General features: G+C 35.9%; 1 protein-coding gene across 1 annotated transcript in view; it reads left to right on the top strand.

Annotated features, from left to right (window-relative positions):
* The window catches only part of LOC100449147 (ankyrin repeat domain-containing protein 36A), a 201,127-nt gene that overhangs the window by 174,630 nt on the left and 1,243 nt on the right, over window positions 1-25,254 (top strand). Inside the window, exons 80-95 of the mRNA XM_063720846.1 lie at window positions 1,262-1,290; window positions 1,393-1,465; window positions 3,158-3,186; window positions 3,281-3,353; window positions 5,044-5,072; window positions 5,175-5,247; window positions 6,938-6,966; window positions 7,060-7,132; window positions 8,822-8,850; window positions 8,952-9,024; window positions 10,727-10,755; window positions 10,858-10,930; window positions 19,005-19,033; window positions 19,128-19,200; window positions 20,859-20,887; window positions 20,983-21,055. Coding sequence (XP_063576916.1) covers window positions 1,262-1,290; window positions 1,393-1,465; window positions 3,158-3,186; window positions 3,281-3,353; window positions 5,044-5,072; window positions 5,175-5,247; window positions 6,938-6,966; window positions 7,060-7,132; window positions 8,822-8,850; window positions 8,952-9,024; window positions 10,727-10,755; window positions 10,858-10,930; window positions 19,005-19,033; window positions 19,128-19,200; window positions 20,859-20,887; window positions 20,983-21,055 — 816 coding nt within the window. The remainder of the gene's footprint in view (window positions 1-1,261; window positions 1,291-1,392; window positions 1,466-3,157; window positions 3,187-3,280; window positions 3,354-5,043; window positions 5,073-5,174; window positions 5,248-6,937; window positions 6,967-7,059; window positions 7,133-8,821; window positions 8,851-8,951; window positions 9,025-10,726; window positions 10,756-10,857; window positions 10,931-19,004; window positions 19,034-19,127; window positions 19,201-20,858; window positions 20,888-20,982; window positions 21,056-25,254) is intronic.

Genomic DNA, 25,254 nt, shown 5'->3' with positions numbered 1-25,254 from the left:
GGAGACCCCTGATGTAGCAATTATTTTCCCAAGGAAGACGGATTGTGAGGCAGGAAGGTGGGAAAAGAGGAAGTCATGTATATAATTTTGGGGTTTCTGCTGAGAAAACCCGAGTGAACTCACTTCAGATGTATTGGGAATATTTTCATAAAAAATATTTGATTTTGGCATCTCCAGGAATGGCTGGAAGCAGGAAACAATGCTAGAATTGGTATAAAAACACACTGACCCATTACTCCTCTTTGTTACTATTAGGCATCAGAGATACATGTTTTGTTGATTTTAGTTATAGAAATGAGACAAACTTGAATATGAATACGTTTCCTTCCTTGCTCCAGGAGCTACCTCTTGGATAAAATAGCTATTTCACGTAACTTCTTTAGAGAATAACATGATACTCCCAACAAGGCTATTTTAGACACAAAAATTATGTTGAATTCTAATTAACTCCTAAAATGGTCATTTTCAATGAATATTGGAGTGATTTCTGAATGAAAAACTTATTAATATCTAAAGCTTGTAGCAGTTTTACTTTGTAGAAGTATGTCAAAATTGATAATTGATGATATTTTTCTTGAGGCTAATATATTATCCTTCGGAGCCATGACTAGATGAAGAAACTTTTGGAAGGCTAAACTAGTGGATACAAGAAACCTAGGCAAATTATTTTACCACATGGGTGTGAGAGATAATGAATATTATCTACTAGGTATCAGCAAACAGATATCCAAGGTGATCAATGTAGGACACTTCCACTGCAGAGATGTGAAGTGTATGTTCAACTGAAGTGCCATCGTAATTGTGTGCTTTCTTAGTGATTGGGCACGTTAAAGAGCATGATGAATGCTTGTAGAATAATGGTGTAAATCCTTTTGATTTCTTGCATGAGAGACATGTGGGATCATGTAGCACCTGCTTTGACATTGATTCCCAGATGTATGAGTTGCTCCTCTGATTTTAAATCATATTTGTACTCATCAATCGACATATCCACATTGATATTTACACGGTTTTATTTTAGTTTTTGACATATGAGAAATGATACCATGTTTGAAATCGTAAGAGTATATTTCCTTGAGCCAGTATTCCCTTTTATCAGTGTATTTCTGTCATGTTCCAGTCCTAAGACACAAAGTAGAACACATCATAGCCTACACTAGTACAGACAGAAGGATACAGCTTGATGATAGCAGTGCATGAATGTATGGATAACTTTATCATATTTATATATGAGTGATTATGTATCCCTTTTGTTTTTCAGTATCTTCTCAGAAACCACCAGCCTTGAAGGTAATTAAACTCTCATTTATATTGTGAACTTTTAAATATATAGTCTATGAAACATACTTCATTGATTTATTTATTCATTATTTTGTTTCAAATTCTATTCAGGCTACAAGTGATGAGAAAGTTTCTGTTTCGAATGCAGCCACACAAAAAAAGGATGGAGAAAAATCTAGGACAGGTAATTTTGCAAAACACGTTTAATGTCATGTTCAATCCATATAGAAAAGAACTTCTCTTCCCCGCATAAATCAGCAGGGAGGGCGGGGTGTGGGGTGGGGGTCTCGCTGAAGCTGCACATTCTGATTCAGCAGGCCTGAGATTCTTCATTTGTAGTAAGTTCTTGGGTGACACTAATGCTGCTGGTCTGGGACATGATCTTTGCAGTAAGACTATAGACTTCCCCACATTGAAATTGGGAAGAAGAAATATGGAGAGCAGTTCAAGACATAAGGGGCTGTGGGGTACAGCATAATTTTGCTTTAATTCTACAGCATGGTTTCACTAAGGCTGGAAGGAGAAAGAAAGGAAGTATAGATATTATAGATGTCACATCATACTTCTAAAAAAAAAAGACAGAAAAGTGATAGTAATAACCCGTAGACAGTGTAGAATGAGAACTATCCAGACCCATGATGTAGCCATTATTTTCCCAAGGAAGACGGATTGTGAGACAGGAAGGCGAGAACAGAGGAAGTCATTTATATAATTTTGGGGTTTCTGCTGAGGAAACCTGAGTGAACTGACTTTAAATGCATTTGGTATATTTGAATAAAAAATATTTGATTTTTGCAGCTCCAGGAACTACTGGAAGTGGGAAGCAATGCTAGAATTGGGATAAAGCACACTGACTCATTACTCCTTTTTGTTACTATTAGGCATCAGAGATACATGTTTTGTTGATTTTAGTTATACAAATGAGATAAACTTGAATATGAATACATTGGCTTCCTTGTTCAAGTAGCTACCTCTTGGATGAAATAGGTATTTAATGAAACTTCTTTGGAGAATAACATGATACTGCCAACAAGGCTATTTTAGAAACAAAAATTACATTGAATTCTAATTAACTCCTAAAGTGATCATCTTCAATGGATATTGGAGTGAGTTCTCAATGTAAAACTCATTAATATCTAATGCTTCTGCAGTTTTACTTTGTAGAAGTATGTCAAAATTGATAATTGATGATATTTTTCTTGAGGCTAATATATTATCCTTTGGTGCCATGAGTGGATGAAGAAACTTTCAGAAGGCTAAACTAGTGGATACAAGAAACTTAAGCAAATTGTTATGCCACATGGGTGTGAGAGATAATGAATATTATCTCCTAGGTATCAGCAAACAGATATCCAAGGTGATCAATTTAGGACACTTCCACTGAAGGGACGTGAAGTGTATGTTCAACTGAAGTGTCATCGTAATTGTGTGCCTTCACAGTTATTGGGCAAGATAAAGAGCATGATGAATGTTTGTAGTATAATGGTGTAAATCCTTCTGATTTCTTGCTAGAAAGACCTGCGGGATCACGTACCACCTGCTTTGACATTGATTCTCAGGTGTGTGAGTTACTCCTCTGATTTGTCCTCATCACTCGGCATAGCCACATTGATATTGACATGATTTTATTTTAGTTTTAGATGTATCACAAATCATACCATGTTTGAAATTGTACGGGTATATTTTGTGAAGCCTGTATTCCTTTTTTCTCAGTGTATTTCTGTCATGTTCCAGTCTCCAGACAAAAAGTAGAAAACATCAAAGCCTACACTAGTACAGGCAAGAAGATAACAGCTTGATGCTAACACTGCATGAATGTATGGATAAATTTATCATATGTACATATGAGTGATTATGTATCCCTTTTGCTTTTCAGTGTCTTCTCAGAAAGAGCCAGCTGAGAAGGTAATTAAAGTCTCATTTATATGTTGAACTATTAACTGTATAGCCTATGAAACCTACTTCATGTATTGCTTATTTTGTTTCAAATCCCATTCAGGCTACCAGTGATGAGAAAGATTCTGTTTTGAATATAGCCACAGAGGTAGAGGATGGACAACAATCTGGGACAGGTAATTTTGGAAAACACATTTAATGTCATGTTCAGTCAAAATAGAAACGAACTTCTCTTCCCCGAATAAATCAGCGGGGGCGGGGGCTGGGGCCCGTCGAAGCTGCACATTCTGATTCAGCAGGCCTGAGATTGTTCATTTGTAATAAATTCTTGGGTGACGTTAATGCTGCTGGTCTGGAACATGATCTTCGCAGTAAGATTATAGACTTCCCCACATTGAAATTGGAAAGAAGAAATATGGAGAGCAGTTCAAGACATAAGGGGCTCAGGGAAAGGCATAATTTTGCTTTAATTCTACAGCATGTTTTCACCAAGGGTGGAAGGAGAAAGAGAGGAAGTATAGGTTTTACAGATGTCACATCGTACTGCTAAAAAAAGGCAGAAAACTGATCATAATAACCCATAGAATAACTGTAGAATGAGAACTAGGGAGACCCCTGATGTAGCAATTATTTTCCCAAGGAAGATGGATTGTGAAGCAGGATGGAGGGAAAAGAAGAAGTTGTTTATATAATTTGGGGGTTTCTGCTGTGGAAACCTGAGTGAACTCAGTTCAGATGCGTTTGGAATATCTGCATAAAAAATATTTTATTTTGGCAGCTCCAGGAACTACTGGAAGCAGGAAACAATGCTAGGATTGGGATAAAGCGCAATGACTCATTACTCTTCTTTGTTACTAGGAGGCATCAGAGATACATGTTTTGTTGATTTTAGTAATAGAAGTGAGATAAATTTGAATATGAATACATTGGCTTCCTTGTTCAAGGAGCTACCACTTGCATAAAATAGCTGTTTAATGAAACTTCTTTGGAGAATAACATGATACTCCCAACAAGGCTATTTTAGATACAAAATTATGTTGAATTCTAATTAACTCCTAAAGTGATCATTTTCAGTGAATATTGGAGTGATTTCTGAATGTAAAACTCATTAATACCTAATGCTTGTAGCAGTTTTACTTTGTAGAAGTATGTCAAAATTGATAATTGATGATATTTTTCTTGTGGCCAATATATGATCCTTTGGTGCCATGAGTGGATGAAGAAACTTTCAGGAGGCTAAACTAGTGGATAAAAGAAACTTAGGCAAATTATTACACCAGATGGGTGTGAGAGATAATGAATATTATATCTTAGGTATCAGCAAAGAGATATCCAAGGTGATCAATTTAGCACACTTCCACTGAAGTGATGTGAAGTGTACGTTCAACTGAAGTGTCATTGTAATTGTGTGCCTTCTCAGTTATTGGGCAAGTTAAAGAGCATGATGAATGTTTGTAGTATAATAGTGTAGGTCCTTTTGATTTCTTAGATGAAAGACATGTGGGATCATGTAGCACCTGCTCTGACGTTGATTCTCAGGTGTATGAGTTGCTCCTCTGATTTTAAATCATATTTGTCCTCATCAATCGACATATCCACATTGATATTGACATGGTTTTATTTTAGTTTTCGACATACGAGAAATCATACCATGTTTGAAATTGTAAGGGTATATTTCCTGGAGCCAGTATTCCCTTTTATCAATGTATTTCTGTCATGTTCCAGTCCCAAGACACAAAGTAGAAGACATCAGAGCCTACACTAGTACAGGCAGAAGGATACAGCTTGATGTTAACACTTTGTGAATGTATGGATAACTTTATCATATTTATATATGAGTGATTATGTGTCCCTTTTGTTTTTCAGTGTCTTCTCAGAAACCACCAGCCTTGAAGGTAACTAAACTCTCATTTATATTGTGAACTTTTAAATTTATAATCTATGAAACATACTTCATTGATTTATTTATTACTTATTTTGTTTCAAATTCCATTCAGGCTACAAGTGATGAGAAAGTTTCTGTTTCAAATATAGCCACACAAATAAAGGATGGAGAAAAATCTGGGACAGGTAATTTTGCAAAACACGTTTAATGTCATGTTCAATCCAGATAGAAAAGAACTTCTCTTCCCCACATGAATCAGCGGGAATGGGGGGTGTGGGGGAGGCTCACTGAAGCTTCATATTCTGATTCAGCAGGCCTGAGATTCTTCATTTGTAGTAAGTTCTTGGGTGACACTAATGCTGCTGGTCTGGAACATGATCTTCGCAGTAAGACTATAGACTTCCCCACATTGAAATTGGGAAGAAGAAATATGGAGAGCAGTTCAAGACATAAGGGGCTCTGGGGCACAGCATAATTTTGCTTTAATTCTACAGCATGGTTTCACTAAGGCTGGAAGGAGAAAGAGAAGAAATATAGATTTTATAGATGTCATATCATACTTCTAAAAAAAAAAGATGGAAAACTGATAGTAAAAACCCATAGACAGTATAGAATGAGAACTAACAAGACCTCTGATGTAGCCATTATTTTCCCAAGGAAGACGGATTGTGAGACAGGAAGGCGGGAAAAGAGGAAGTCATTTATGTAATTTTGGGGTTTCTACTGAGGAAGCCTGAGTGAACTCACTTTAGATGCATTTGGAATATTTGGATAAAAAAATATTTGATTTTGTCAGCTCCAGGAACTACTTGAAGCAGGAAGCAATGTTAGAATTCGGATAAAGCACACTGACTTATTACTCCTTTTTGTTACTATTAGGCATCAGAGATACATGTTTTGTTGATTTCAGTTATAAAAATGAGATAAACTTGAATATGAATACATTGGCTTCCTTGTTCAAGTAGCTACCTCTTGGATAAAATAGCTGTTTAAAGAAACTTCTTTGGAGAATAACATGATACTCCCAACAAGGCTATTTTAGAAACAAAAATTATGTTGAATTCTAATTAACCCCTAAAGTGTTCATCTTCAATGAATATTGGAGTGATTTCTGAGTGTGAAACTCATTAATATCTAATGCTTGTAGCAGTTTTACTTTGTAGAAGTATGTCAAAATTGGTAATTGATGATATTTTTCTTGAGGCTAATGTATGATCCTTTGGTGCCATGAGTGGATGAAGAAACTTTCAGGAGGCTAAACTAGTGGATACAAGAAACTTAAGCAAATTATTACACCACATGGGTGTGAGAGATAATGAATATTATCTCCTAGGTATCAGCAAACAGATATCCAAGGTGATCAATGTAGGACACTTCCACTGAAGAGACGTGAAGTGTATGTTCAACTGAAGTGCCATCATAATTGTGTGCCTTCTCAGTTATTGGGCAAGTTAAACAGCATGATGAATGTTTGTAGTATAATGGTGTAAATCCTTCTGATTTCTTGCAAGAAAGACATGCAGGATCACGTACCACCTGCTTTGACATTGATTCTCAGGTGTGTGAGTTACTCCTCTGATTTGTCCTCATCACTCGGCATAGCCACATTGATATTGACACGGTTTTATTTTAGTTTTAGACGTATCACAAATCATACCATGTTTGAAATTGTAAGGGTATATTTTGTGAAGCCTGTATTCCTTTTTTCTCAGTGTATTTCTGCCATGTTCCAGTCTCCAGACAAAAAGTAGAAAACATCAAATCCTACACTAGTACAGGCAAGAAGATAACCGCTTGATGCTAACACTGCATGAATGTATGGATAAATTTATCATATGTACATATGAGTGATTATGTATCCCTTTTGCGTTTCAGTGTCTTCTCAGAAAGAACCAGCTGAGAAGGTAATTAAAGTCTCATTTATATGTTGAACTATTAACTTATAGTCTATGAAACCTACTTCATGTATTGCTTATTTTGTTTCAAATCCCATTCAGGCTACCAGTGACGAGAAATATTCTATTTTGAATATTGCCACAGAAATAAAGGATGGACAACAGTCTGGGACAGGTAATTTTGGAAAACACATTTAATGTCATGTTCAGTCAAAATAGAAAAGAACTTCTCCTCCCCGAATAATTCAGTGGGGGCGGGGTGTGGCGCCCGTGGAAGCAGCACATTCTGATTCAGCAGACCTGAGATTCTTCATCTGTAATAAGTTCTCGGGTGACGTCAATGCTGCTGGTCTGGAACATGATCTTCGCAGTAAGATTATAGACTTCCCCACATTGAAATTGGGAAGAAGAAATATGGAGAGAAGTTCAAGACATAAGGGGCTCAAGGAAAGGCATAATTTTGCTTTAATTCTACAGCATGTTTTCACCAAGGGTGGAAGAAGAAAGAGAGGAAGTATAGATTTTACAGACGTCTCATCGTACTGCTAAAAAAAGGCAGAAAACTGATCGTAATAACCCATAGACACTGTAAAATGAGAACTAAGGAGACCCCTGATGTAGCAATTATTTTCCCAAGGAAGACAGATTGTGAGGCAGGAAGGAGGGAAAAGAAGAAGTTTTTTATATAATTTTGGGGTTTCTGCTGAGGAAACCTGAGTGAACTCAGTTCAGATGCATTTGGAATATCTGCATAAAAATATTTTATTTTGGCAGCTCCAGGAACTACTGGAAGCAGGAAACAATGCTAGGATTGGGATAAAGCACAATGACTCATTACTCTCCTTTGTTACTAGGAGGCATCAGAGATACATGTTTTGTTGATTTTAGTAATAGAAGTGAGATAAATTTGAATATGAATACATTGGCTTCCTTGTTCAAGGAGCTACCTCTTGCATAAAATAGCTGTTTAATGAAACTTCTTTGGAGAATAACATGATACTCCCAACAAGGCTCTTTTAGATACAAAAATTATGTTGAATTCTAATTAACTCCTAAAGTGATCATCTTCAGTGAATATTGGAGTGATTTCTGAGTGTAAAACTCATTAATATCTACTGCTTGTAGCAGTTTTACAACTGTAGAAGTATGTCAAAATTGATAATTGATGATATTTTTCTTGAGGCTAATGTCTTATCCTTTGGTGCCATGAGTGGATGAAGAAAGTTTCCGAAGGCCAAACTAGTGGATACAAGAAACTTAAGCAAATTATTACATCACATAGGTGTGAGAGATAATGAATATTATCTACTAGGTATCAGCAAACAGATATCCAAGGTGATCAATTTAGGACACTTCCACTGAAGTGATGTGAAGTGTACATTCAACTGAAGTGTCATTGTAATTGTGTGCCTTCTCAGTTATTGGGCAAGTTAAAGAACATGATGAATGTTTGTAGTTTAATGGTGTAGGTCCTTTTGATTTCTCGCATGAAAGACATGTGGGATCATGTAGCACCTGCTTTGACATTGATTCTCAGGTGTATGAGTTGCTCTTCTGATTTTAAATCATATTTGTCCTCATTAACCGACATATCCACATTGATATTGACAAGGTTTTATTTTAGTTTTTGACATACGCTAAATCATACCATGTGTGAAATTGTAAGGGTATATTTCCTGGAGCCAGTATTCCCTTTTATCAGTGTATTTCTGTCATGTTCCAGTCCGAAGACACAAAGTAGAAGTCATCAGAACCTACACTAGTGTAGGCAGAAGGATCCAGCTTGATGCTTACAGTTCATGAATGTATAGATAACTTTATCATATTTATATATGAGTGATTATGTGTCCCTTTTGTGTTTCAGTGTCTTCTCAGAAACCACCAGCCTTGAAGGTAATTAAACTCTCATTTATATTGTGATCTTTTAAATATATAGTCTATGAAACATACTTCATTTATTTATTTATTTATTATTTTTTTCAAATTCTATTCAGGCTACAAGTGACGAGAAAGATTCTGTTTTGAATGTAGCCACACAAATAAAGGATGGAGAAAAATCTGGGACAGGTAATTTTGCAAAACACGTTTAATGTCATGTTCAATCCATATAGAAAAGAACTTCTCTTCCCCGCATAAATCAGCAGGGAGGGCGGAGTGTGGGGTGGGGGTCTCGCTGAAGCTGCACATTCTGATTCAGCAGGCCTGAGATTCTTCATTTGTAGTAAATTCTTGGGTGACACTAATGCTGCTGGTCTGGAACATGATCTTCGCAGTAAGACTATAGACTTCCCCACATTGAAATTGGGAAGAAGAAATGTGGGGAGCAGTTCAAGACATAAGGGGCTCTGGGTCACAGCATAATTTTGCTTTAATTCTACAGCATGGTTTCACTAAGGCTGGAAGGAGAAAGAGAGGAAGTAAAGATTTTACAGATGTCACATCGTACTGCTAAAAAAAAGACGGAAAACTGATAGTAATAACCCGTAGACAGTGTAGAACGAGAAATAACAAGACCCCTGATGTAGCCATTATTTTCCCAAGGAAGACGGATTGTGAGTCAGGAAGGTGGGAAAAGAGGAAGTCATTTATGTAATTTTGGGGTTTCTGCTGAGGAAACCTGAGTGAACTCACTTTAGATGCTTTTGGAATATTTGCGTAAAAAGTATTTGATTTTTGCAGCTCCAGGAACTACTGGAAGCGGGAAACAATGCTAGAATTGGGATAAAGCACACTGACTCATTACTCCTTTTTGTCACTATTAGGCATCAGAGATACATGTTTTGTTGATTTTAGTTATAAAAATGAGATAAACTTGAATATGAATACCTTGGCTTTCTTGTTCAAGTAGCTACCTCTTGGATAAAATAGCTGTTTAATGAAACTTCTTTGGAGAATAACATGATACTCCCAAATGAGACTATTTTACAAACAAAAATTATGTTGAATTCTTATTAACTCCTAAAGTGATCATCTTCATTGAATATTAGAGTGATTTCTGAATGTAAGACTCATTGATACCTAATGCTTGTAGCAGTTTTACTTTGTAGAAGTATGTCAAAATTGATAATTGATGATATTTTTCTTGAGGATAATATATTATCCTTTGGTGCCATGAGTGGATGAAGAAACTTTCGGGAGGCTAAACTAGTGGATACAAGAAACTTAAGCAAATTATTACACCACATGGGTGTGAGAGATAATGAATATTATCTCCTAGGTATCAGCAAACAGATATCCAAGGTGATCAATGTAGGACACTTCCACTGCAGAGATGTGAAATGTACATTCAACTGAAGTGTCATCGTAATTGTGAGCCTTCTCAGTTAATGGGAAAGTTAAAGAGCATGATGAATGTTTGTAGTATAATGATGTAAATCCTTTTGATTTCTTTCATGAAGGACATGTGGGATCATGCAGTACCTTCTTTGACATTGATTCTCACTTGTATGGGTTGGTCCTCTGATGTTAAATCATATTTGTCCTCATCAATCGACATATCCACATTGATATTGACATGGTTTTATTTTAGTTTTAGACATATGACAAATAATACCATGTTTGAAATCGCAAGGGTATATTTCCTGGAGCCAGTATTCCCTTTTATCAGTGTATTTCTGTCATGTTCCAGTCCCAAGACACAAAGTAGAAGACATCAGAGCCTAAACTGGTACAGGCAGAAGGATACAGCTTGATGCTAACAGTGCGTGAATGTATGGATAACTTTATCATATTTATATATGAGTGATTATGTGTCCCTTTTATTTTTCAGTGTCTTCTCACAAACCACCAGCCTTGAAGGTAATTAAACTCTCATTTATATTGTGAACTTTTAAATATATAGTCTATGAAACATACTTCATTTATTTATTCATTTATTATTTTGTTTCAAATTCCATTCAGGTTACAAGTGATGAGAAAGATTCTGTTTCAAATATAGGCACACAAATAAAGTATGGAGAAAAAGCTGGGACAGGTAATTTTGCAAAACACGTTTAATGTCATGTTCAATCCAGATAGAAAAGAACTTCTCTCCCCCGCAAAATCAGCGGGGAGGCTGGTTGTGGGGGGGAGGCTAGCAGAAGCTGCATACCTGAGATTCTTCATTTGTAGTAAGTTCTTGGGTAACACTAATGCTGCTGGTCTGGAACATGTTCTTCGCAGTAAGACGTCCCCACATTGAAATTGGGAAGAAGAAATGTGGAGAGCAGTTCAAGACATAAGGGGCTCTGGGGCACAGCAAAATTTTGCTTTAATTCTACAGCATGGTTTCACTAAGGCTGGAAGGAGAAAGAGAGGAGGTATAGATTTTATAGATGTCACATCGTACTGCTAAAATAAAAAGACAGAAAACCGATAGTAATAACCCATAGACAGTGTAGAACGAGAACTAACAAGACCCCTGATGTAGCCATTATTTTCCCAAGGAAGACGGATTGTAAGGCAGGAGGCGGGAAAAGAGGAAGTCATTTATATAATTTTGGGGTTTCTGCTGAGGAAACCTGAGTGAACTCACTTTAGATGCATTTGGAATATTTGCATAAAAAATATTTGATTTTTGCAGCTCCAGGAACTACTGGAAGCGGGAAACAATGCTAGAATCGGGATAAAGCACACTGACTCATTACTCCTTTTTGTTACTATTAGGCATCAGAGATACATGTTTTGTTGATTTTAGTTATAAAAATGAGATAAACTTGAATATGAATACATTGGCTTCCTTGTTCAAGTAGCTACCTCTTGGATAAAATAGCTGTTTAATGAAACTTCTTTGGAGAATAACATGATACTCCCAACAAGGCTATTTTAGAAACAAAAATTATGTTGAATTCTAATTAACTCCTAAAGTGATCATCTTCAATGGATATTGGAGTGATTTCTGAATGTGAAACTCATTGATACCTAATGCTTCTAGCAGTTTTACTTCTACAAAGTATGTCAAAATTGATAATTGATGATATTTTTCTTGAGGCTAATGTATGATCCTTTGGTGCCATGAGTGGATGAAGAAATTTTCGGGAGGCCAAACTAGTGGATACAAGAAACTTAAGCAAATTATTACACCACATGGGTGTGAGAGATAATGAATATTATCTCCTAGGTATCAGCAATCAGATATCCAAAGTGATCAATTTAGGACACTTCCACTGAAGAGACGTGAAGTGTATGTTCAACTGAGGTGTCATCATAATTGTGTGCCTTCTCAGTTATTGGGCAAGTTAAAGAGCATGACGAGTGATAAGTTCTTGGGTGACGTTAATGCTGCTGGTCTGGGACATGATCTTTGCAGTAAGATTATAGGATTCTCCACATCGAAATGGGGAAGAAGAAACGTTGGAGAGCTATTAAAAACATAAGGAGTCAGTGGACAGCATAATTTTGCTTTAATTCTACAGCATGTTTTCACCAAGGGTGTAAGGAGAAAGAGATGAGATATAGATTTTACAGACGTCACATCGTATTGCTAAATACAGAAGGAGAAATGATTTTAATAACCCATAAACACTGTAGAACGAGAACTAAGGAGACCACTGATGTAGCAATGACTTTCCTCAAGGAAGAGCATTGTCAGGCAGGAAGGAGGGAAAATAAGAATTTATTTGTGTAATTTTGGGGTTTCTTCTGAGGAAACCTGAGTTCAGTTTCATATTTGAACATTTTCCTAAAGGAAGCTTTGATTTGGGCTGCGTTAGGAACCAGTGGAAGCAGGAAGGAGAACTAGAACTGGGATAAACCACAGTGACTCGTTACTCCTCTTTGTTACTGTTGGGCATAAGAAATATACGTTTTGTTGATATTAGTTATTCAAATGAGATAAACATGAATATGCATATATTGGCTTTGCTTTTCAATTGGCTAACTTTTGGATAAAAATTTACCTTATACAAAAATTAATTCAAGATGGATTAAAGACTTAAATGTTAGACCTAAAACCATAAAAACCCTAAGAGAAAATCTAGGAAATACCATTCAGGACATAGGCATGGGCAAGGACTTCATGTCTAAAACACAAAAAGCAATGGCCACAAAAGCCAAAATTGACAAGTGGGATCTAATTAAACTAAAGAGCTTCTGCACAGCAAAAGAAACTACCATCAGAGTGAACAGACAACCTAAAACATAGGAGAAAATTTTTGCAACCTACTCATCTGACAGAGGGCTAATCACCGGAATCTACGATGAACTCAAACAAATTTACAAGAAATAAAACAACCCCATCAAAAAGTGGGCGAAGGACCTGAACAGACACTTCTCAAAAGAAAACATTTGTGCAGCCAAAAAACACATGAAATAATGCTCATGATCACTGGCCATCAGAGAAATGCAAATCAAATCCACCATGAGATATCATCTTACACCAGTTAGAATGGCAGTCATTAAAAAGTCAGGAAACAACAGGTGCTGGAGAGGGTGTGGAGAAATAGGAACACTTTTACACTGTTGGTGGGACTGTAAACTAGTTCAACCATTGTGGAATTCAGTGTGGTGATTCCTCAGGGATCTAGAACTAGGAATACCATTTGACCCAGCCATCCCATTACTGAGTATATACCCAAAGGATTATAAATCATGCTGCTATAAAGACATATGCACGTGTATGTTTATTGCCACACTATTCACAATAGCAAAGACTTGGAACCAACCCAAATGTCCAACAATGATAGACTGGATTCAGAGAATGTGGCACATATACACCATGGAATACTATGCAGCCATAAAAAATGATGAGTTCATGTCCTTTGTAGGGACATGGATGAAACTGGAAACCATCATTCTCAGTAAACTATCGCAAGGACAAAAAACCAAACACCGCATGTTCTCACTCATAGTTGGGAATTGAACAATGAGAACATATGGACACAGGAAGGGGAACATCACACTCTGGGGACTGTTGTTGGGTGGGTGGAGCGGGGAGCTATAGCATTAGGAGATATACCTAACGCTAAATGACGAGTTAATGGGTGCAGCACACCAACATGGCACATGGATACATATGTAACAAACCTGCACATTATGCACATGTACCCTAAAACTTAAAGTATAATAATAAATTTTTTAAAAAGTTTAATTGAAAAATAAAGAAAATGCGTTAGAGAGTAACATGATATTTTAAACCAGACTATTTTAGAAAGAAAAATAATGGTGAATTCATTAATTGACTTTTAAAATTCTTATTTTCAATGAATATTGGAGTGATTTCCATTGTAAAAGCTTATTCATATCTAATGCTTGTAGCAACTTTATTTTTTATAAGTATGTCAAATTTAATCATTTATTATACTTTTTGATAAGGTTTATGTGTTATACCTTTTTGCATGAGTGGATGAAGAACTTTTCTGTAGCCTAAACTAGAGGACACAACAAATGTAGGCCCATTATTACACCACGTGGGTTTGAGAAATAAAGAATATTATTGAGATAATCATGTGGTTTTTGTCTTTGGTTCTGTTTATATGCTGGATTACATTTATTGATTTGCGTATATTGAACCAGCCTTGCATCCCAGGGATGAAGCCCACTTGATCATGGTGGATAAGCTTTTTGATGTGCTGCTGGATTCTGTTTGCCAGTATCTTATTGAGGATTTTTGCATCAATGTTCATCAAGGATATTGGTCTAAAATTCTCTTTTTTTGTTGTGTCTCTGCCAGGCTTTGGTATCAGGATGATGCTGGACTCATAAAATGAGTTAGGGAGGATTCCCTCTTTTTCTATTGATTGGAATAGTTTCAGAAGGAATGGTACCAGCTCCTCCTTGTACCTCTGGTAGAATTCGGCTGTGAACCCATCTGGTCCTGGACTTTTTTTGGTTGGTAAGCTATTGATTATTGCCACAATTTCAGCTCCTGTTATTGGTCTATTCAGAGATTCAACTTCTTCCTGGTTTAGTCTTGGGAGGGTGTATGTGTTGAGGAATTTATCCATTTCTTCTAGATTTTCTAGTTTATTTGCATAGAGGTGTTTGTAATATTCTCTGATGGTAGTTTGTATTTCTGTGGGATCGGTGGTGATATCCCCTTTATCATTTTTTATTGCATCTATTTGATTCTTCTCTCTTTTTTTCTTTATTAATCTTGCTAGTGGTCTATCAATTTTGTTGATCCTTTCAAAAAACCAGCTCCTGGATTCATTGATTTTTTGAAGGGTTTTTTGTGTCTCTATTTCCTTCAGTTCTGCTCTGATTTTAGTTATTTCTTGCCTTCTGCTAGCTTTTGAATGTGTTTGCTCTTCCTTTTCTAGTTCTTTTAATTGTGATGTTAGGGTGTCAATTTTGGATCTTTCCTGCTTTCTCTTGTGGGCATTTAGTGCTATAAATTTCCCTCTACACACTGCTTTGAATGCGTCCCAGAGATTCTGGTATGTTGTGTCTTGGTTCTCGTTGGTTTCAAAGAACATCTTTATTTCTGCCTTCATTTCGTGATGTACCCAGTAGTCATTCAGGAGCAGGTTGTTCAGTTTCCACGTAGTTGAGTGGTTTTGAGTGAGATTCTTAATCCTCAGTTCTAGCTTGATTGCACTGTGATCTGAGAGACAGTTTGTTACAATTTCTGTTCTTTTACATTTATTGAGGAGAGCTTTACTTCCAAGTATATGGTCAATTTTGGAATAGGTGTGGTGTGGTGCTGAAAAAAATGTATATTCTGTTGATTTGGGGTGGAGAGTTCTGTAGATGTCTATTAGGTCCGCTTGGTGCAGAGCTGAGTTCAATTCCTGGGTATCCTTGTTGACTTTCTGTCTCGTTGATCTGTCTAATGTTGACAGTGGTGTGTTAAAGTCTCCCATTATTAATGTGTGGGAGTCTAAGTCTCTTTGTAGGTCACTCAGGACTTGCTTTATGAATCTGGGTGCTCCTGTATTGGGTGCATATATATTTAGGATAGTTAGCTCTTCTTGTTGAATTAATCCCTTTACCATTATGTAATGGCCTTCTTTGTCTCTTTTGATCTTTGTTGGTTTAAAGTCTGTTTTATCAGAGACTAGGATTGCAACCCCTGCCTTTTTTTGTTTTCCATTTGCTTGGTAGATCTTCCTCCATCCTTTTATTTTGAGCCTATGTGTGTCTCTGCACGTGAGATGGGTTTCCTGAATACAGCACACTGATGGGTCTTGAGTCTTTATCCAATTTGCCAGTCTGTGTCTTTTAATTGGAGCATTTAGTCCATTTACATTTAAAGTTAATATTGTTATGTGTGAATCTGATCCTGCCATTATGATGTTAGCTGGATATTTTTCTCGTTAGTTGATGCAGTCTCTTCCTAGGATTATCTCAATAGATGCAGAAAAGGCATTTGACAAAATTCAACAACCCTTCATGCTAAAAACTCTCAATAAATTAGGAATTGATGGGACGTATCTCAAAATAATAAGAGCTATTTATGACAAACCCACAGCCAATATCGTACTGAATGGGCAAAAACTGGAAGCATTCCCTTTGAAAACTGGCACAAGACAGGGATGCCCTCTCTCGCCACTTCTATTCAACATAGTGTTGGAAGTTCTGGCCAGGGCAATTAGGCAGGAGAAGGAAATCAAGGGTATTCAATTAGGAAAAGAGGAAGTCAAATTGTCCTTGTTTGCAGATGACATGATAGTATATCTAGAAAACCCCATTGTCTCAGCCGCAAATCTCCTTAAGCTGATAAGCAACTTCAGCAAAGTCTCAGGATACAAAATCAATGTGCAAAAATCACAAGCATTCTTATACATCAATAACAGACAAACAGAGAGCCAAATCATGAGTGAACTCCCATTCACAATTGCTTCAAAGAGAATAAAATACCTAGGAATCCAACTTACAAGGGATGTGAAAGACCTCTTCAAGGAGAACTACAAACCACTGCTCAAGGAAATAAAAGAGGATACAAACAAATGGAAGAACATTCCATGCTCATGGGTAGGAAGAATCAATATCATGAAAATGGCCATCCTTCCCAAGGTAATTTACAGATTCAATGCCATCCCCATCAAGCTACCAATGACTTTCTTCACAGAATTGGAAAAAACTACTTTAAAGTTCATATGGAACCAAAAAAGAGCCCGCATCGCCAAGTCAATCCTAAGCCAAAAGAACAAAGCTGGAGGCATCACACTACCTGACTTCAAACTATACTACAAGGCTACAGTAACCAAAACAGCATGGTACTGGTACCAAAACAGAGATATAGATCAATGGAACAGAACAGAGCCGTCAGAACTAATGCCACATATCTACAACTATCTGATCTTTGACAAACCTGACAAAAACAAGAAATGGGGAAAGGATTCCCTATTTAATAAATGGTGCTGGGAAAACTGGCTAGCCATATGTAGAAAGCTGAAACTGGATCCCTTCCTTACACCTTATACAAAAATCAATTCAAGATGGATTAAAGACTTAAATGTTAGACCTAAAACCATAAAAACCCTAGAAGAAAACCTAGGCATTACCATTCAGGACATAGGCATGGGCAAGGACTTCATGTCTAAAACACCAAAAGCAATGGCAACAAAAGCCAAAATTGACAAATGGGATCTAATTAAACTAAAGAGCTTCTGCACAGCAAAGGAAACTACCATCAGAGTGAACAGGCAACCTACAAAATGGGAGAACATTTTCGCAACCTACTCATCTGACAAAGGGCTAATATCCAGAATCTACAATGAACTCCAACAAATTTACAAGAAAAAAACAAACAACCCCATCAAAAAGTGGGCAAAGGACATGAACAGACACTTCTCAAAAGAAGACATTGATGCAGCCAAAAAACACATGAAAAAATGCTCACTATCACTGGCCATCAGAGAAATGCAAATCAAAACCACAATGAGATACCATCTCACACCAGTTAGAATGGCAATCATTAAAAAGTCAGGAAACAACAGGTGCTGGAGAGGATGTGGAGAAATAGGAACACTTTTACACTGTTGGTGGGACTGTAAACTAGTTCAACCCTTGTGGAAGTCAGTGTGGCGATTCCTCAGGGATCTAGAACTAGAAATTCCATTCGACCCAGCCATCCCATTACTGGGTATATACCCAAAGGACTATAAATCATGCTGCTATAAAGACACATGCACACGTATGTTTATTGCCGCATTATTCACAATAGCAAAGACTTGGAACCAACCCAAATGTCCAACAATGATAGACTGGATTAAGAAAATGTGGCACATATACACCATGGAATACTATGCAGCCATAAAAAATGATGAGTTCACGTCCTTTGTAGGGACATGGATGAAATTGGAAATCATCATTCTCAGTAAACTATCGCAAGAACAAAAAACCAAACACCGCATATTCTCACTCATAGGTGGGAATTGAACAATGAGAACACATGGACACAGGAAGGGGAACATCACACTTCGGGGACTGTTGTGGGGTGGGGGGAGGGGGGAGGGATAGCATTGGGAGATATACCTAATGCTAGATGACAAGTTGGTGGGTGCAGCGCACCAGCATGGCACATGTATACATGTGTAACTTACCTGCACATTGCGCACATGTACCATAAAACCTAAAGTATAATAATGATGATAATAATAATAATAATAAAAGAAAAAAAAAAAAAAAAAAAAAAAAGAATATTATATACAGTGTCATTGTCATTGTGTACCTGCTCAATTAGCAGGCAAGTTAAAGAGCATGATGAATTCTTGTAGTATAATGGTATAAGTCCTTCTGATGTCTTGCATGAAAAACATGCAGTAGCATTTAGTACCTTCTTTGACATTGATTCCTGGGTGTATGAGTTGCTCCTCTCATTTTAGATCACATTTATTTTCAACATTTGGCATATCCGCATTGATATTGACACTGTTTATTTCAGTAATACACACATGATGCATAATACCTCTGTTATTTCTGACTGTATATTTTCTGGACGCCTGTATTCCTATTTTCTTCATTGTATTTCCTCATGTTCTTGTCCCAAAGACACAAACTGTAAAACATCAAATCCTACACTAGTGCAGGCAGGAGGATACAGCTTGATGCTAACACTGCATGAATGTACGGATAACTTTATCATATTTACATATGATGGATTATATATTTATTTTGCTTTTCAGTGTCTCCTCAGAAACAATCGGCATGGAAAGTACTTACTCTTTCATTTATATTTTGAATTATTTACTGCATAGCATATGAAATATGTATTATGTATTGACTATTTTGTTTCTCTTTACATTCAGGTTATATTTAAAAAGAAAGTTTCTGTTTTGAATATTGCCAGAAGAATAATGGGTGGTCGGAAATCTGGAACAGGTAATTTGGCAATACACATTTAATGTCATGTGCACTCAAGACAGAAGAGAACGTCCCACCCCTGAATAGATCAGTGGGTTGTCATTGAAAATGCACTTCCTGATTCAGCAGGCCTGATGTTGTGCATTTCTAGTAAGTTCTCAGGTGATGCTGATGCTGTTGGTCCTTGGCCATGATCTTAGTAACAAGATTATAGAGTTCCCTACATTGAATTTGGATAGAAGAACCACTGGAAAACAGTTCAAGACATAAGAGGATCGGGGGACAGCATAATTTTGCTCTTATTTCAGAGCATGTTTGTATGGAGAGTGGAAGGAGAAAGAGAAGAAGTAATAGAAATTATAGATGTCAGATGGTACTGCTAAAACCAGAGGGAGGAAGTTGTCATAATAACCCATAAACACTGAAGAATAAGAAACAAAGTAGTAATTATTTTCATCAAGAAAGAGGGATTGCAAGGCAAGAAAGAGGGGAAGGAAGAAGTTACTTTGGTAATTTTGGGGTTTCCGCTGAGGAAACCTGAGTGAACTCACTTCAGATGCATTTAGAATGTTTGCATACCAGAAGATTTGATTTCTGACTGCTCCGATGCCTACTGAAATCAGGAAGGAGTGCTAGAGTTGGGATAAACCACAGTGCCTCATTCCTGTTTATTAGTATCAGACATCGAACATATATTTTTTATTAGTTATTCAAATGAGTTAAAATTTAATATGAATATATTAGCTTTTTTCCATAGTGCTGGTTTTTTCATTAAAATAGCTATTTAGTGAAAATTCTTTATAATACAATGAGATTCCAGAGCAGACTAATTTTGCAGACAAAAATAACATTAAATGGATTAATTGAATCCTAAAATGGTTACTTTCAATGAATATTGGACTGATTTCCAAATGTATAAGTTTATTAATATCTAATGCCTGGAGCAATTCCATTTTGTATAAGTATGTATAATTTATTATACTTTTTGGTGGGGTTTATATATTATACCTTCTTGCCATTAGTGGATGAAGAAAATTTCTGAAGGCTAAACTAGAGGATACAAGAAATGTAGGCAGATTATTACACCACATGGGCATGATAAATAATGAATATTATCTACTAGGATTCACCAACCATATATCCAAGCAGATCAATTCAGGACACTTACACTGAAGAGACGTGAAGTGTATGTTCAAATGAAGTGTCATTGTAATTGTGTGCCTTCTCAGTTATCAGACAAGTTAAAGAGCATGATGAATATTTGTGTTATAATGGTATAAATCCTTCTGATGTCTTGCATGAAAGTCATGCGGTCACAGTTAGCACCAGCTTTTACACTTGTTTCTAGGGTTATGATTTGCTCCTCTGATTTTAGATCACATTTCTCCTTGTTAATCAGCATATCCACATTGATATTAACACTTTTTTTTAAGCAATAGATGTGGTGCATAATCTCACTTTTTAACTTGTAGCTGAATGTTTTTTGAAGACTGTATTCCTATTTTTCTTCATTGCATTTCTATCATGTTACTGTCCCAAAGAAACAAACTAGAAAAACATGAAACCCTACACTAATACAGGCGAGAGTATTCAGTTTGATGCTAACACTCGATGAATGTATGGTTGGCCTTACCATATTTACATATGATAGATTATATATTTCTCTTGCTTGTTAGAGTATCCTGAGAATCTGCCCACCTTGAAGGTAATTACTCTTACATTTATATTTTTAATTATTAACTGCATTTCCTATACCAATATACATCATGTGCTAATCATTTTGTTTTAAAACCCATTCAGGCTACAATTGAAAATAAAGATTCTGTTCTGAATACAGCCACCAAAATGAAGGATGTACAAACATCCACACCAGGTAAACTTTCCATCGTAGATTTAACTCTGGAAAGAAGTACATTAATCCATCTGTAATGCTCATAGTCTTTCTATTCTCAATTATTTCACTTTTTATGTTTTATTTCAGGATTTCATCTAAATAATGCAGCTGTTATCATTTTTATTTATGTTTTCAAAAATGGGATTTACATGCATAAGGAAAATATATTTTTAAAACATAAGGTTTTTGTTTTTTTTTTATTTGGAGACAGAGCTTTGCTCTTGTTGCCCAGGCTGGAGTGCAATGGCTCAATTGTAGCTCACCGCAACCTCTGCCTTCCTGGTTCAAGCAGTTCTCCTGCCTCAGCCTCCCAATTAGCTGGGATTACAGGCATGCACCACCATGACCAGCTAATTTTGCATTTTTAGTAGAGACAGGGTTTCTCCCTGTTGGTCAGGCTGGTCTTGAACTCCCGACCTCAGGTGATCCTCCCAAAGTGCTGGGATTACAGGCATGAACCACTGTGCTTGGCCTAAAAATATAAGGTTTTATTCAGATGTTTCTACTTTTACATTTTGATACTCTGAAGTTTCCAATTTGGAATTTCAATAGTTTTTAGCGATTTAAAGAGATCAATTTTGACACTGTAAAATATTTGTGTTGCTTTAAAAGTCAATTCAAATTATGGCCACTTTGGTCTCATATATTGTGAGGCTGGTTTGTTATTAGGGGCATAAAGACTTAGGATTGTTATGTTTTGTCGATTAACTGAACCTTTTACTATTGTGACATGAGCTTTGTTATTTATTGCTGGAATTTTTTTTTTTTTTGGCTATGAAATCTACTTTGGTATTAATACAGCCACTCCTGCTCAGCTGCCTTTGGCAACTGTTAGCATGTATCTTTTTCCATCCTTACAACCAATTTGTGTCTTTACATTTAAAGTGCATTTCTTATAGGCAGCCTGTAGTTGGGTCTTGCTTTCTTGCGGAGCCTGACAGTCTGTATTATAGTTGAGGTTCTTAGACAAGTGTGATTTATAATGTGATTATTGATACAGTTATGTTTGTCTAGTAGCTGTTTGATTGCTATTAGTCCCAACTGTTCTTTGTTCCCTTTCTTTTCCTGCTTTCTTTTAGATTAGTCAACTGTTTTTTATGATTCAATTTTATATATATTTTTGGGTTTATTAATGATAACTGTTTTGCTATCTTAGTGTTTAGGATTTTTAGTATATAATTTTAACTTATCACAGTTCACCTTCAGTAATATTATACATCATAGATGATATAAAAATGACAATGATACATTTTCATTTTTTTCTGTCCCAGACCCTTCCTGAATCTGTGGGACTGTGGTTTGTGTTAAGGGTTAGAATATTTTTGGCCATTTTTTCTTTAATTTTTTTTCTGTCTCTTCTTTTTTATTTGGGGAGTTATCTGTTAGCTGCTTGAAAGTTTCTTGCAGTTTATCGTGTCAAATTTAGGAATTTTTCCTTTGTTATCTGTAATTTGTGTTTATTTCCATCCACTATAGTTTTTACTTCTGACAGTGTAATTTGCATCTCTGCAAGTATGGTTTATTTTATTTTTTTTAAAAAACCTTCCCTGCTTCCACTTATTGACTTGAGTTTTATTTGGAGTACAGAGATTTACTTATAATCTTTCCATTCTTGCTTTTATATTTGGGGTAATTCCTCACTCCTGAGGCAAGACCTTTCTGAATATTCATTGTCCTGTGAAGCATGTGGTATTTTGGCCTGGCTCATGGGAATGGACCCTCTTCCAGTCACTGTGTGAACCCCAGACATAGTTTCTGCTAATTTTCTTTAACCGTTTTTTAAATTTTATTTTCCATTGTTTTTAGGAAGTTTCCTAGCACACAAGCACTTTTCATTACTCCACTAAATACCCAAGAGGGAATCTCTGCACATCTCCAGGATTTGTTTCCTGTACTGCTTTTTTATCTCCAGTTTTCTGTCCTGTGATCTCTATCTGCTTTAGTTTTACTAGCCTCTCAGCTTCATCACCCTAGCTGTATGTCAGATTTTCTCCCTTTGTCATGGCCTCGAACCTCTGTCAAAACTCTGTCAAAAGAGCTGGGACATTTGTAAGGCCTGCTATATTAGTTTTCTGTCTTTCAGTGATCACCTACCATCTTCAATGCCTGAAGTCCACTGTGTTGAAAATCATTGTTTAATGTATGTTGTCTGTTTTGTTTTTTATTCATTCAGATAAGATGAAAAATCAGTATCTGTTATTCCATCAGAGCTAGTAACAGATTGCAGCAGAGCTTCAGCACAGCACATGCTGCAAACTGGCCAGAGTGCTTTGCTTTCCTCTTTGCTTAACTGCTTCTTTCTCATCCTTCATTTCTCAGTGTAGCATCTCTTCCTCAGGGAAATCTTCCCTGGGTGAAGTATAGATCAAATTATCTTATACAATCATATAACTATGTTTTTTTTTTTAAAGGACCTATCTGAGTTTATAACTGTCACCTTTTTATCTTGGTTCTTCACTATACTTTAAGCTAAAACAATAGCAGAGGTGTTGTCTTATCTGCAGAGCTTATTATAATATCTTCCACCTTGTAGGCACTCAATATGTACATACTTGTTCAGTGTATGGATGAATACATGTTAAAAATGCACAGTCCTTTATATCCAAAAATCTACTCATGTATTTTATCTCTATTTTGTTTTTTCCCAGTTACAGATTGTGTTCACCTATTGAAAATTAAAAATACATCTTGTTTATGTAAAAGATCAATAGAACTTAAGGATAATCACTGTGAGCAACTTAGAGTAAAAATTTAAAAAATGAAAAATAAGGCTAGTGTACTACAAAAGAGACTATCTCAAAAAGAAGAAATAAAATCACAGTTAGAGCATGAAGCACTTGAATTGGAAAAAGAACTTTGTAGTTTGAGGTATGACCTAGTTTTAAATAAATGTTTGACCTATTTATTTTATATTAAAGACATATAAGGACAAGTTTTGTAATTGCGAACTTTCTTGGATTTAACAGGGAAGAAAGCTTCTTAATCTTATGGAGTGTGAAATTATTGGATATAATATCACAAGTTCTTGATTGTGAATACTTCTCTAATAATTAAATGCATATTCTTTTAAATCATAGTTTTAATGGCTGTATAGAATTTTATGCTTTGGAAATCTCATTATTTAATTGATGAATTGAATTTTAGGTTTTAAAAAGTTTTTGTAATAATGCTAAAAGGAACATCTTTTATATACACATAGTTTTCTACATTTCTAATTATTTACTTTGGATAAATTCTTCTGGTTAAAGTACAGAAACTTTTTTAGATCTGTTTAGATCTTTGATCAATATTTCTAAATTGTTCTTAAGAATGTTTATATTAATTTATAATTCAACCAACAGAGTATAAAACAGATATTTTTCTTTACCCAGAATAATTATTTTAAAAACTATCAGCCAGGTGCAGTGGCTCACGCCTGTAATCCCAGCACTTTGGTAGGCCGAGGTGGGCAGATCATGAGGTCAGGAGTTCGAGACCAGTCTGTCCAACATAGTGAAATGCTGTCTCTACTAAAAATACAAAAAATTAACCAGGTGTGGTAGTTGCACCTGTAATCCCAGCTACTCAGGAGGCTGAGGCAGGAGAATCACATGAACCTGGGAGGCAGAGGTTGCAGTGAGCCGAGATTGCACCATTGCACTCCAGCCCAGTGATAGTACAAGACTCCCTCTCAAAAAAAAAAAAAAAGAAAAGAAAAAATCCAGTTTTATTCTTAATATGCACGGAATAAAAAGTAAAATAGAAAGTGATTACTGATTACCTTATTCAACATCGCTGTCTCTGCTATGTAGATAAAATTAATTCAGTTTTATGCTGAAGACATGTATTATTCTTTATTGTTTAATTAAATATTAGATCTTGTGTTGTTCCAAAACAGATTTTAAAATTGGTTATAAAATACATACTAATCAACAGGATAGACTGAAAGTGTTACCCAAAAAACAATCTTAAAAAGTGTAGGGTAACATATTACATTCTTAACCTAGTCTTGGATTACAGTAATCTGCTGATATATGTTTCATAAAGACATCAAAAATGCTATCTTACAATATAAATTATGTTTAGGGATACTTGCAATGAATGTTTCATGAAGATGAAAATGTATTTCTAGTGAATGTATGAACTTGTTTATAAAAAGTAACTATGTTAATTAACTAAATGATTCATCCTAATTGAGG

The sequence above is a fragment of the Pongo abelii genome, chromosome 22 (assembly GCF_028885655.2).
Source record: "Pongo abelii isolate AG06213 chromosome 22, NHGRI_mPonAbe1-v2.0_pri, whole genome shotgun sequence".
Classification (NCBI taxonomy): Eukaryota; Metazoa; Chordata; class Mammalia; order Primates; family Hominidae; genus Pongo; species Pongo abelii.
Note: the sequence above shows the minus strand (reverse complement) of the source record. Positions and strands in the feature narration are given on the sequence as shown.